Source organism: Leuresthes tenuis, unplaced genomic scaffold (assembly GCF_036924035.1).
Source record: "Leuresthes tenuis unplaced genomic scaffold, fLeuTen1.0.hap1 SCAF_20, whole genome shotgun sequence".
NCBI lineage: Eukaryota > Metazoa > Chordata > Actinopteri > Atheriniformes > Atherinopsidae > Leuresthes > Leuresthes tenuis.
In genome coordinates this window covers 545,867-558,091 of record NW_027325374.1, presented here as the reverse complement: position 1 = coordinate 558,091, position 12,225 = coordinate 545,867, and the positions used below count along the sequence as shown (strand labels likewise).

The following is a 12,225-nucleotide window of genomic DNA, read 5'->3' as shown; positions in this document are numbered from 1 at the left end:
TCACTGCCTAGACTCACTGCCTGGACTCACTGCCTGGACTCACTGCCTAGACTCACTGCCAGGACTCACTGCCTGGACTCACTGCCTGGACTCACTGCCAGAACTCACTGCCTAGACTCACTGCCTGGACTCACTGCCTGGACTCACTGCCTAGACTCACTGTCAGGACTCACTGCCTGGACTCACTGCCAGGACTCACTGCCTGGACTCACTGCCTGGACTCACTGCCAGAACTCACTGCCTGGACTCACTGCCTGGACTCACTGCCTGGACTCACTGCCTGGACTCACTGCCTGGACTCACTGCCAGGACTCACTGCCAGGACTCACTGCCTGGACTCACTGCCTGGACTCACTGCCTGGACTCACTGCCTAGACTCACTGCCAGGACTCACTGCCTGGACTCACTGTCAGGACTCACTGCCTGGACTCACTGTCAGGACTCACTGCCTGGACTCACTGCCAGGACTCACTGCCAGGACTCACTGCCTGGACTCACTGCCAGAACTCACTGCCTAGACTCACTGCCAGGACTCACTGCCTGGACTCACTGCCTGGACTCACTGCCTGGACTCACTGCCAGGACTCACTGCCAGGACTCACTGCCAGGACTCACTGCCTGGACTCACTGCCTGGACTCACTGCCAGGACTCACTGCCTGGACTCACTGCCAGGACTCACTGCCAGAACTCACTGCCTAGACTCACTGCCTGGACTCACTGCCTGGACTCACTGCCTGGACTCACTGCCTGGACTCACTGTGCAGCCAGACTTTGATCCTGTTCTGTACGCAGAACAGTTTATTATCTGTTCAATAACAAGTTGAAAGACCCGAAGACAAAGCTTTTATTTCCATCTGGAGGTCAGTTTGTCACGGTCAGCCCTCCGGACGCTGCAGGGTCAGTAAATCATTAACCTTTGGGATATAAGTACAGCTCAGACACATCAGACTGTATATCAGATCCCTTCAGCAGAGCTCTGACCATGAAGGTGAGTTTATGACTTTAAACACTCTGAATATTCATCAGTAGGTTTGTGTGGTAACAGGTTCGCTCGGCTTCTTCCAGGGGAATTTCTCTCCTTTACTTTCCATTTCCAGCTTCACTCTCTGGTTTTCTTGAAGAAAACCCAGTAAATATTCAGTGGTGAGCTGAGGTCTGAGCTGAGGTTCAGAGCAGCTCTTTGGTTGCTTCCACAGAATCACAGAGTGAATCTTCAGAGCTGGAAAGTTCCAGGAAGGGTTTTAGCTGCACTGCTGCTGTGTTTCTGACTCTGTGTGGCAGTCAGAGATGTTGCCTCTCTACATGTTTGTAATGAAATCAGCTGAAACTGCTCCTCTGCTGCAGCTGCTGTCAGTCCTCCTCCTGCTCCTGGTTCCACTGCTGACCAGCTGCACAGACCTGGTCCTTCCTCTGGACTGCAGCGACATCTATAACAGTGACAGCAGCCGACTCAGCGGAGTTTACACCATCTATCCCATCGGAGCCACGTCTGCTGTCCAGGTGCACTGACCCCTACTTCCTGTGATATCAGTCCACTGCTCAGTGTTTAACACGTTAACAACGGTGGAAATACTGGTTATGAAGTTCTGCACAGCTGGATAAAGGAAATAAATAAGAACTATGATGATAACAATAAAACTAGGACTAACTCAGACCAACAATAATGTGAATAATCCTGTTTAATCATGGGGAGAAACCACATTGTTTAACTCAGATCTATTAAATGCACGATTCAGCACAACAGCAAGGTTTTTATTCATGTTCTCACAGTCCTATATTTCATAACTTAGATAAAAGGTCAACAGAATGAGCTGAAACTCTGCCTCCATCTTTGATATAATCAGGGAGCAATAGGAGGTTAATCAGGCTCCAGATGCAGTCAGTTCTGTTCGCTGCGCTGATATACAGCAGGTCTATCTAACTTTTACTAACGAGTGCGTGTGTTTGTGCAGGTGTTCTGTGACATGGAGTCGCTGGGAGGACGGTGGACGGTGAGTGTTTAAATGTGTCAGTTTCAGGGTTTTTTCAGTGACTCTTTATGTTTCTGCATTCAGAAATGTTATGTAAATAAATGTTTGTAACCCTCAGCAGACGCTTTTATCCAATATTACATCACAGCTAACATCCAAGCTAACAATAAGCTGCGTAGAAACCAGTCAGACTCTGTCAGAGGTGCAGGCCAGATAGGCTCAGACAGGGTGGGAGATGCTCTCTGAAGAGTTGGGTCTTCAGAGAGCATTAAAGGCCTCGCTCCCCCCCCCCCCCACTCCTCTTACGTTTGCTGCTTATATCGTAGGACAGCTGCCAAAGAGCACATTTCTGCGCCTCCACTTCAGAAAGTAGCCCCTCCATCTCACTTTCCGTTAAGTTCTTCTTTTTTCCGTCTTCCTTATTCTTTTTTCTTTATTTTCTGATCGTGCAGAGAGGGGAACCACAGGTGCAGGGCTCATTTACATATGATTTGCATATTTAAGTAGGGGCGTGGACAGGGAGGAGTCCGACACGTGATTGGGATGTACAAAGGAAATGTGCTTGGGTTCATGCGTGCGCACACGTTCATATATCCGGATATTTTTGTGCGTTGGAGGGCATTTTGGTTTGAGGTGCGCCGGGTTTCTGCAGGAAATCCACAAGTCTTTGAACTTGAGGCCCCTGGTCTGAGTACAGCTGAGGGCTGGAACAGAGCAGTAAGCTGACAAACGTCTTGATTGAAGCACTCAAACAACGTGAAGGTCAATAACAGAAAGAATCAACATCCAGTTAGTGTGAATCATGTTTTATTTTCTCCTCATATTTCTGTAAAATCTTCTGCTCGTGTCACATGATGACAGCTAAAACAAGGAAAGAAGCCGTCTCCATGGAAACTGGATCATTTTATCACCACTAAAACTCTTTCAGTGTTTACAGTGAGCGGTTGAATATTCCTCAACTTTTAAGAGATTCTGTGCAACATCCTGGTCTCTCAGCTGATTATATCATTATAATCAGTGGAATTAACTCATATTAATACTTTATAGTATTAATACTTTGTGAATCACACTCGAACTGACACCTGCAGCGGTTTGGAGTCGTAACGCAACCAGCTGATTCCTGAATGCAGCAAACATGTAGAAACACGAGGTGTCAGATATCTGCCGTGTTCACCTGGTTAACCCCCCACCCCCCCAGGTGTTCCAGAGGAGGATGGACGGCTCGGTGAACTTCTACAGGCCCTGGGATCAGTACAAGATGGGCTTTGGGAACGCTGCTGGGGAGTACTGGCTCGGTGAGGCATGACTCCAGTTCATAAAGAACCAACATCAAACTCTGATGGGACTTCATGGCAGGATGAGGAAGCAGAGAGCTCTGAGACAGCAGCTTCTACATGCTTCTGTATGTTTTCAGGTCTGGAGAGTCTCTTCCACCTCAGTCTGAGGAAAAAGTACGAGCTGCTGGTGGAGATGGAGGACTTTGAGGGGAACGAGGCCTTTGCTCGTTACTCCTCGTTTTCCATCGGCCCAGAGTCCTATGGATACAGACTGCATGTGTCTGGATTTATTAACGGAGGAGCAGGTGGGTATCAGATCAGAAACATGCAGGACGTGAGCCAGACAATCCTCCAGAAAAGTAAAGGAAGAGAAAAAGGGAAGAAAAAAACTACACGGTAGAGACACAAAGTTTGTAATCTGCAGTTTAAACTGCATGAAGAAAAATGAGAGAGGAGATGATAGAGGGGAGGAGCTGTCCTACTTTAGTTCCCTCGTTGCTTTTCAACAACTCGGTCCAAGCACAGCACCCTGAGGAACTCCATGACTTACTCTGGTGTGTGGGGAAGATTCTTCATTTACAAGAACAAACTGGAATCTATCAGATAAATATGATTTAAACCAGCCTAATGCAGTTCCTTTAATCCCAATAACATGTTCAAGTCTCTGTAACAGAATGCTGTGATCGATCGTATCAAATGCAGCTCTGAGATCCAACAGGACAAGAAACAAGTCCGCTATCAGAGGCTAAGAGGAGATCATTGGTAACTTTCACCAGTGCTGTTTCTGTGCTATGATGCACTCTGAATCCTGACTGAAACTCTTCAAACAGATTATTTCTATGTAAATGATCACAAAGTTGAGCTGAAACTATTTTTACAAGAACTTTAGACAAAAAAGGAAGATTGGATATAGGTCGATAATTAGCCAACACTGCTGAATCAAGAGCAGGTTTTTTAAGTAAAGGTTTAATTACGGCAACCTTAAAGGTCTGAGGCACATATCCTGTCAACAAAGACAGATTGATCAAATCCAATATGGAAGTATTGATTAAGGGGAAAACCTCCTTGAACAGTCTGGTTGGGATTGGGTCTAACATACAAGTTGATGGTTTAGAAGAGACTATTGCTGTTGTTAGCTCAGAAAGATCAACTGGACAGAAGCTGTCTGAATACAAATCAGGTTCGAAAGATACTTCTAAAGCTGCTCTACTTGATGATACATCAGTGATAATAATGGGAAGGATTCCACCCAAATCCAATAGAGTCTAATATAGAATTAAAGTTGATATTTTCAGCATCTACATGAATATTAAAGTCACCCACTACAATGACTTTATCTGTACTCAGCACTAACTGGGATAAAAACTCTGAGAATTCAGACAGAAACTCAGAAAAATAGAGTTTACAACATAAAAATGAACACAAACATGTTCACCACATTAAAAACAGTGTAAATAATCAAAGTGAACAGGATTAAGAATTAAGAACAGTGTTTTCCTCAGTCTGTGCTTCAGAGAATGTGACTGCGAGGGGATAGTTTCACTCGTTTCATCTCTGTCCAACTCAAACTTTCCCTTCTTATATTTGCTGTGTTTCTGCAGGAGATAGTCTGCTTCGTCACAACGGAATGAAATTCTCCACCTTCGACAAAGACCAGGACATCTGGCCTGGAAACTGTGCCAAGAAATATCTGGGGGGATGGTGGTATGACAAGTGTCACTCTGCACACCCCACCGGAGTTTATCGCTGGGGGGCTGATAAGACCCTCTATGCTGTTGGAGTGGAGTGGAAACTCTGGAAGGGACATGACTATTCCCTGAAGGCCATCAGCATGAAGATCCGTCCTGTTCAGTAAAAGAAGCTCACAGAGGAACCTCACAGGCTGTCTTCTCATGTATCAAACATAAAGTCTGGGATTAAAACACGAATCAGGGGTTCAGATTATGACTTTGAGTGTGAACAGCTGCTGGCTGTATTTATGCCTCAACTCCGGCTGAGTTATTGATCCTCCAGAAGTCCTGAAAGTGATCATCATCTATATAAATAATGTAAGGAATCCAACATCCAAATAAAATGAATAATGTGGGTAAACTGCACCTAAACTTTAATGGTAATGATTAATGATAAATGTATGTTACCTGGTCAGATGTTTGGCTCTGGACTCAACATTGTGTTTTATTCTTTACAATAAACTTAATTTTCTCTTGTCTGAAGCATTTTCATTTCATCTTTGACCTGGTTTCCACGGAGCGTGGTGGTGGTTCGTGGTCAGCAGCAGGTTCTGACCTCAGTGTGGACGTTCTCTCTGTTTCTGAGTGTATCTTCAGTCCTTAAACGTGACGAACAGACACATTTACGCTGATGTTCGGCTGACAGGATGATCTGTGATCAGGATCCAGTGGATCAGACAGGCAGCAGCAACATGCAGAAATGATGTCAGTTTCCAACATCTGACGCAGAACTGAGCGCAAACAGTGGTGGTACAGATCAGAAGTGTTGTGGAGCTTCTTCTGAACACGGTGAACTTCAGGAGGGAGCATTAAAGTGGACGCTGGGTCCAGGACAAACATCCTGAAGCAGAATTTATGTGGCCTCAACATTTCTGAAACGTGTGAACAGCTGACGTTCAGATGTTCAGAAACACGAGGACAACCACAAAAGTTTAAACGTTGATTTTAAACATTTTTAATGACTTTTAATTTATTCAGAAACAGTAAGGCTTTTACTTTGAAACTCCTGAGAGGGTGCTGGCAGCTGGCAGCTTCATATCCTTCCTCTAGTTTACTTTCACTTTGCAGATTGAGTGTTGTCTGGCTGTGACAGCGGGAGCAAACCGGGAGGATGGAATCTTCTCTGGCTTTACTGGTTTGTGGATTTATTATCTCCACAGCTGATGCAGGTAAACCTTCATGTTCAGTGTGTTTGTGTTGTTTTTGCCTTTCCAAAGTAAAGCTTCAGCAGAGCTGATAGAGAACCTGGAAACCAGTCTCTGTCCCGTCTGCTGCTTTAACTGACCAATGAACAACAGCTGAGTTTTCACCTCTGAATCAGTCTGCATCAAACATCCTGCTGTCTCTTTCCCTGGTGAATCCGTCTGGTGCCTTCAGTTTCCTTTCAGCGCGACCTCATCGTTTAGATTCCTGGACTTTTGAGTTGAGTTAACCCTACCAAATCTGACCAGCAAATATTATTTTTATTTTTTCTAATTTATAGTTTACCACCTACCCACCATCTTTATACCCTCCCCTCCCATTTACCTGTACCTTAAAGGTCACAGGACGCTAGCCCTAACCATAAGTCCTTCCCCTGGCCACACCACGGGAAAATTAATTTTCATAAGCCTAACAATTTTGGCTAAAACTAACAGTCTCCGGCTATCTGACCACCTGATTCTTTTGTCTCAGGCCTTTCCCGGTCATTTATCCTTACCCTAAGGTCACAGGACGCTAGCCCTAACCATAAGTCCTTCCCCTGGCCACGCCACGGGAAAATTAATTTTCATAAGCCTAACAATTTTGGCTAAAACTAACGGTCTCCGGCTATCTGACCACCTGATTCCTTTGTCTCAGGCCTTTCCCGGTCATTTATCCTTACCCTAAGGTCACAGGACGCTAGCCCTAACCCTAAGTCCTCCCCATCCTCTCTCTCTCTCTCTCTCTCTCTCTCTATCTCTCCCTCGCCTCCCCCCCCCCCCCACATACACAAACCAAAGGCCTCGAGCCTACTGCATACAGTACACACCCAAACACTTGCACCACTCACCTCAAGGGAAATTCAATTTCCCATCGCACCCGCAGCACACCACAATCCAAAAACATAACCCATTCTCTCTCTCTCTCTCTACTCCTCCCCCCCCCCATCCTAGCAGCACATAACACACACCATAAGGACCCTGAGTCTATCGCACCCACATTGCTACACAACTCAAATTGCACGGAGCTTCCCAGGGTCTCCTGAGTTACTCCAAGACCATGGCACTACACGCAGCAGCTCCCAGCGAGATCACGAGTTGAGCGTGCACCCCCTTGGTTTCTACACCAAACTCCATGGTAACCAGCTGGTTGCGTAGGAGGGAGACCACTGAGTAAAAACTCTTGAGCCTAACCCTAACCCATTATTCCAACCCCTAACCTAACCCTAACCTTAACCTAACCCTAACCCATTATTCCAACCCTAACCCTAACCCTCTCACCCACGTGCCTTAAATGCAGGATAGAAACTGGTGCCCTAACTCATTGTTGTTGGTCATGTCGGAAACTGCAAATGCATTGGTCCGATGTGTTATCTGAAATGGAGAAGATGTTTGTTTAAACTGGAGATGGACCCTGTGTCTCTGGGCCTCCCAAATCCAGTGTTGTATTCTAACCTATGCAGCGAGGAAGAATATTCTGTTACAATGGATCAATGTGCCAACTGTTCAGGGCTGGCAGGGAGCAGTGATCTCGTGCCATTACAGTTCCTTACATGCATATTACATTTAAAACAGTTTTATAAAGTCTGGGAACCCATTTGAACTGTGTAGAGCCTGGTGTTTCTAATGAAATGTTGCAGGGATTTTCTTGACTGCTCATCTCGTCTGTAACGCCAAGTATTATTCATATAGATCTGAGCTGATGGTTGTTGTTTGTCTTCCTGTTTTGCTTTTCCTTCCTGAGGACCATACTATGTATCCATCCTTTACTTGGAAAAATGGAAAAACTTGTTTGTTTTTATTCATTTTAATAATTTTATTTATTTCTATTTATATTCTTTTACATATTTTTAAAGCTTTTTCTGCTCCCCGCTGCAATGTTTTTATTTTAATTTTATGTAAAGCACTTTGAATTGTTTTGTACACGAAATGTGCTACAAAATAAATTTGACTTTGACTTTACATATATATGTATTTTATATAAATATATAAAAATGCATACATGTATATATAACACAGACATGAAAACACTTTCTTTGTGCATTCTTCCTCCAGCTGTGCATGAAGGGACCATGTTCTATGGCTGCTTCCAGTCTGGTGACGGTCAGGTGCAGCTCCACTGGGACGGAGACCAGGTCATTTATGCCGACTTTAAAAAGAAGCTGGCAGTCTGGACGGCGCCCCTACTGGAGGAGCTGGAGGAGCAGATGTCTTACGGGTTTTACATGGTTGCTCTGGTGAGCAAGGAGCGGGCCTGTAAACAGTATCTTAGCAAAGCTGTGCAGAAGGACAAGAGTCCAACGAAAGAAAAAGGTAAAGGCTTTACTGCAGGAGGAGGTCGGCTGGATGAACGATGGGGCTAAAGTTCTGCATTTCAGGAAGAATGGACTTTTGACTGTCTCACAGAAAAGTGAGACCTCGTAGAAGAGTACCACCTTCTTTCCTGAACCAAGAACACAAACTAGAAAACTGAGTCATCCTGCAGCCACCAGTAAAAATATGCTGCAGATTTGAACAAAGTGACCTGATATCAGCAGTTATTTAGCTTTGAAGCCACGTTCAGATGATGTTTCTGCATCTGGCAGACGCTCTTATCCAAAGCGACTCACAGGTGGGCAAACAGGGTAAAGTACCTCTCAGGCAGGGTCTCTGAACCCAAGTCACCCACATGGAAGGTGGCATGAGTTTACAAAGCTCTCCTACACTGAAATAGATTGGTGTAAAGATCAATGTCAGTTATCAATGAAGTCGATCACTGACAGATTTACTCAGGATTAGGACCTGGGGTAAGAACATTTCATTAGATGTCTTAACTTTTAAAAACTAAAATCCTTCATCTTCACTGGCCTCACATCACAGCTCACCTGTTAGCTGGAGGTCAGACTAAGGAAGTCAGTGATAAGATTCACGAGTCATATTAGTCATATATTCACAAGATTAATTTCCAACAAATTATCAAGCAAAAATAAAACGAATCTCTGAAACGTCTCTTCAGACAGGTTCAGAGTGAATAAAGCAGTGTTAAGTGTGGTCAGCAGGTGGCGCTTTAGGCTGCGGGTGCAGGTTAGGATGGCTGCAACTAACAGATGGCTCACAGGAAATTAAACTAACTCAGAGGGAAGCAGAGAAACATGCAGAGAGGTCTGCAGCTGGTTATTCTTCCATGTCACAGATGGTCTTTATTCTTTGGGAGAAGAAAAAGCTGATCGGTCATGTGATTAACATGTTTGTGATGTCAGAACTGATTCTTTTAAACTGATTCTTTTAAACTGATTCTTTTAAACTGATTCTTTTAAACTGATTCTTTTAAACTGATTCTTTTAAACTGATTCTTTTAAACTGATTCTTTTAAACTGATTCTTTAAATGTGTCTCGGTCTTACTCAGAGGTCGGGCTGGTTTTACAAGACTAATAAACATAAGTTTGGTCTTTTTGTTTATTAACACTTTTAAATTATTAAATTAAAATAAATAAAATCATCTTAATGTGCACAAGGCATAATATCTTCTTTTTAACATAATGAATGAAAACAACTTGACTGGTTCACCTTCCAGCTGGAGTATGATGATGTAAATCTATATTAGGCTGAAAGACCAGATCATTTAGTGCCTTATAAACCAAAAAAAGAATATTAGAATGAATCCTGTGGAGAACAGGAACCTGTGGAGGGGATCAACTGTGGTGTGATATGATTTTCTTGTTGCTGTTTAAAGAGAAGAAACTGTATGACAAAGAGTTGACTGAAAAGCATTCAGTCAACTCTTTGGTTCTGAATGGTTCTGACATCTTAACATGCAGAACGTCCTGATGACTCTTGGTTTTCTCATGTACAGCTCCAACAGTGCTGGTGTATTCCATGGAGGAGGTGGAGGAGGGAAAGGAGAACACTTTTTACTGCTACATCAGGAACTTCTACCCTCCTTCCATCAACGTCACGTGGACCATGAACAATGTTCAGGTGACAGAGGGCGTGACACTCGGCAGCCTCACACCTGAGATGGACGGGAGCTTCAGTCTGCTGGCTGGCCTCTCTGTCCGTCCACAGCCAGCCGACATGCTGCGATGCAACGTCCAGCATCAGGCCCTGAGCAGGCCTCTGGTCACAGAATGGGGTGAGATTATTCTGAAGTTTATGAAGTGAAACCATTAAAGTCTTAAACCCAAACGTTAGCATCACCTGTTGGTGTTTGGAGTGCCAAACCTGGACTCTGCCGGCAGCAGAGCCTCTTAGAAGTTGGGGCTATTAATCACAGCCATTCCTGGACATTTCCAACTACCTCGAACCAACAAAGTTCTTGGTCTGATCCGTCCACCAGGCTTCAGTGTCTGACTCAGTCGCCTGGACAGAACTGGATTTAGCTCCTTTACCTGATGTGAGTTCTCGGTCTGCCCCAGGGCCTCCTCCCAGGTGGGTAGGCCTGAAAAGACTCCAAAAGGAGGCAACCAGAAGGCATTCTAACCAGATGAACCACAGCTGACTCCTTTTCATGTGGAGGAACCCCTGTAGCTGGAACACACTCTGGTCTGCCACTTCACAGGTGTTGTCCCAGACCTCCATGCATCAGCGAAAAGGCGTGTCAGCCATGAAAGCCGCCAAATGTCCACAAAAACACTGAGGCACTCATACTTACTAGTATCCCCTCACTCACCCAACACCTCTGCCCAGTGGGCCGCTCTGGAGAACGAGAGAGTCCAGCTCTGGTTCACTTTTCTAGGCAAGGGGACTAATCTGCCCCCTCTCCTGAGACCAGTTTGCCATTGAAGCCCCTACCAGGGGATCAGTTTGCCATGGAAGACCCTACCAGGGGACCAGTTTGCCATGGAAGACCCTACCAGGGGACCAGTTTGCCATGGAAGACCCTACCAGAGGACCAGTTTGCCATGGAAGACCCTACCAGAGGACCAGTTTGCCATGGAAGACCCTACCAGGGGACCAGTTTGCTATGGAAGACCCTACCAGGGGACCAGTTTGCTATGGAAGACCCTACCAGGGGACCAGTTTGCCATGGAAGACCCTACCAGAGGACCAGTTTGCCATGGAAGACCCTACCAGGGGACCGGTTTGCCATGGAAGACCCTACCAGGGGACCGGTTTGCCATGGAAGACCCTACCAGAGGACCAGTTTGCCATGGAAGACCCTACCAGAGGACCAGTTTGCCATGGAAGACCCTACCAGGGGACCAGTTTGCCATGGAAGACCCTACCAGGGGACCAGTTTGCTATGGAAGACCCTACCAGGGGACCAGTTTGCCATGGAAGACCCTACCAGAGGACCAGTTTGCCATGGAAGACCCTACCAGGGGCTAATGTCCCTGACAGCACAGCTCTCAGGATCATGGGTATACTAAACCCCCCCCACCACCACTTTAAGGCGGTGTGTTCATAGAGTCAGGTGTAAAAATAAGGCTCCTGTCTGTGTGTTGCTGTTGAAATAGCTGAGGTCTAATTCCTGAAACACACTGTTTCCTCTGCACCAGGTCTTCCTGCGAGGTCAGAAGCTTCTGCAGCAGCCTGGGCTTTCCTCTCTGTGGGACTCGTCTGCCTCTTCTTTGGAGTCATCATCTTCATCATTGCTGCCAACGCCTGCCTCCAACATCAGCTGTCTGACTACTTTCGCTCTGCATACCACAGGGCTGCCAACTGATATCCGACTGGTGTTTGGACACTTGGCTCTCAGCTGTTCTTTGCCTTTGCTTCTTGTTTTATGTTGTGCAGCCCTGTTTCTGGTGCTCAGTTTCCTGTTTCTGGTTTGTCTGTTTGCTTTGCGTTTCTCTGCTGTTTCCAGCCATCATCCCTTGATGTCTTCAGCCGCTTCATCATCATGTCTCTCACCTGCATCCTCTCACCTGATGATTCCCAGCACTTGGTTTTCTTTGCTCTCTGCCAGATGGTCATCAGTGTTGCTCCTTTCATAAATGTTTACAGTTTTAAATTCTCTGTTTGGGCAGCACCTTTGGTCTTGTTTAAATAAAGTTTTCTTTGGATACCACCCTGCTTCCGGCCTGTTTGGTCCTCCCGTCTTCCATGGATTGTAACATGAAGGGTATGAACAGATTTGTTGTTTC

The 12,225-nt window shown here is 45.5% G+C and overlaps 2 protein-coding genes across 2 annotated transcripts; both read left to right on the top strand.

The window, feature by feature from the left end:
• Positions 1-780: 780 nt before the first annotated feature.
• LOC140278000 (microfibril-associated glycoprotein 4-like) lies at positions 781-5,455 on the top strand. Its single transcript, XM_072372874.1, has 6 exons — positions 781-989; positions 1,346-1,501; positions 1,954-1,992; positions 3,170-3,266; positions 3,386-3,553; positions 4,850-5,455. The coding sequence occupies exons 1-6, from the start codon at positions 984-986 to the stop codon at positions 5,101-5,103; spliced, it is 720 nt and encodes a 239-aa protein (XP_072228975.1). The 5' UTR covers positions 781-983; the 3' UTR covers positions 5,104-5,455.
• Positions 5,456-6,028: 573 nt separating this feature from the next.
• Positions 6,029-12,208, top strand: LOC140278143 (RLA class II histocompatibility antigen, DP alpha-1 chain-like). The gene is made up of 4 exons (XM_072373080.1): positions 6,029-6,147; positions 8,215-8,472; positions 9,993-10,271; positions 11,638-12,208. Exons 1-4 carry the CDS (start codon positions 6,090-6,092, stop codon positions 11,802-11,804), a joined length of 762 nt encoding a protein of 253 aa, XP_072229181.1. The 5' UTR covers positions 6,029-6,089; the 3' UTR covers positions 11,805-12,208.
• The last annotated feature ends 17 nt before the right edge of the window (positions 12,209-12,225 follow it).

What these genes read in the sequence shown, in the direction of transcription:
- LOC140278143 (XM_072373080.1), top strand. Translation starts at nt 6,090, where the DNA reads ATGGAATCTTCTCTGGCTTTACTGGTTTGTGGATTTATTATCTCCACA. An exon ending in TATCTCCACAGCTGATGCAG is followed by an intron (nt 6,148 to 8,214) that starts GTAAACCTTCAT and finishes TTCTTCCTCCAG; the next exon opens with CTGTGCATGAAGGGACCATG. An exon ending in GCCTCTGGTCACAGAATGGG is followed by an intron (nt 10,272 to 11,637) that starts GTGAGATTATTC and finishes CCTCTGCACCAG; the next exon opens with GTCTTCCTGCGAGGTCAGAA.
- LOC140278000 (XM_072372874.1), top strand. An exon ending in GAGCCACGTCTGCTGTCCAG is followed by an intron (nt 1,502 to 1,953) that starts GTGCACTGACCC and finishes GTGTTTGTGCAG; the next exon opens with GTGTTCTGTGACATGGAGTC. An exon ending in CGCTGGGAGGACGGTGGACG is followed by an intron (nt 1,993 to 3,169) that starts GTGAGTGTTTAA and finishes CCACCCCCCCAG; the next exon opens with GTGTTCCAGAGGAGGATGGA.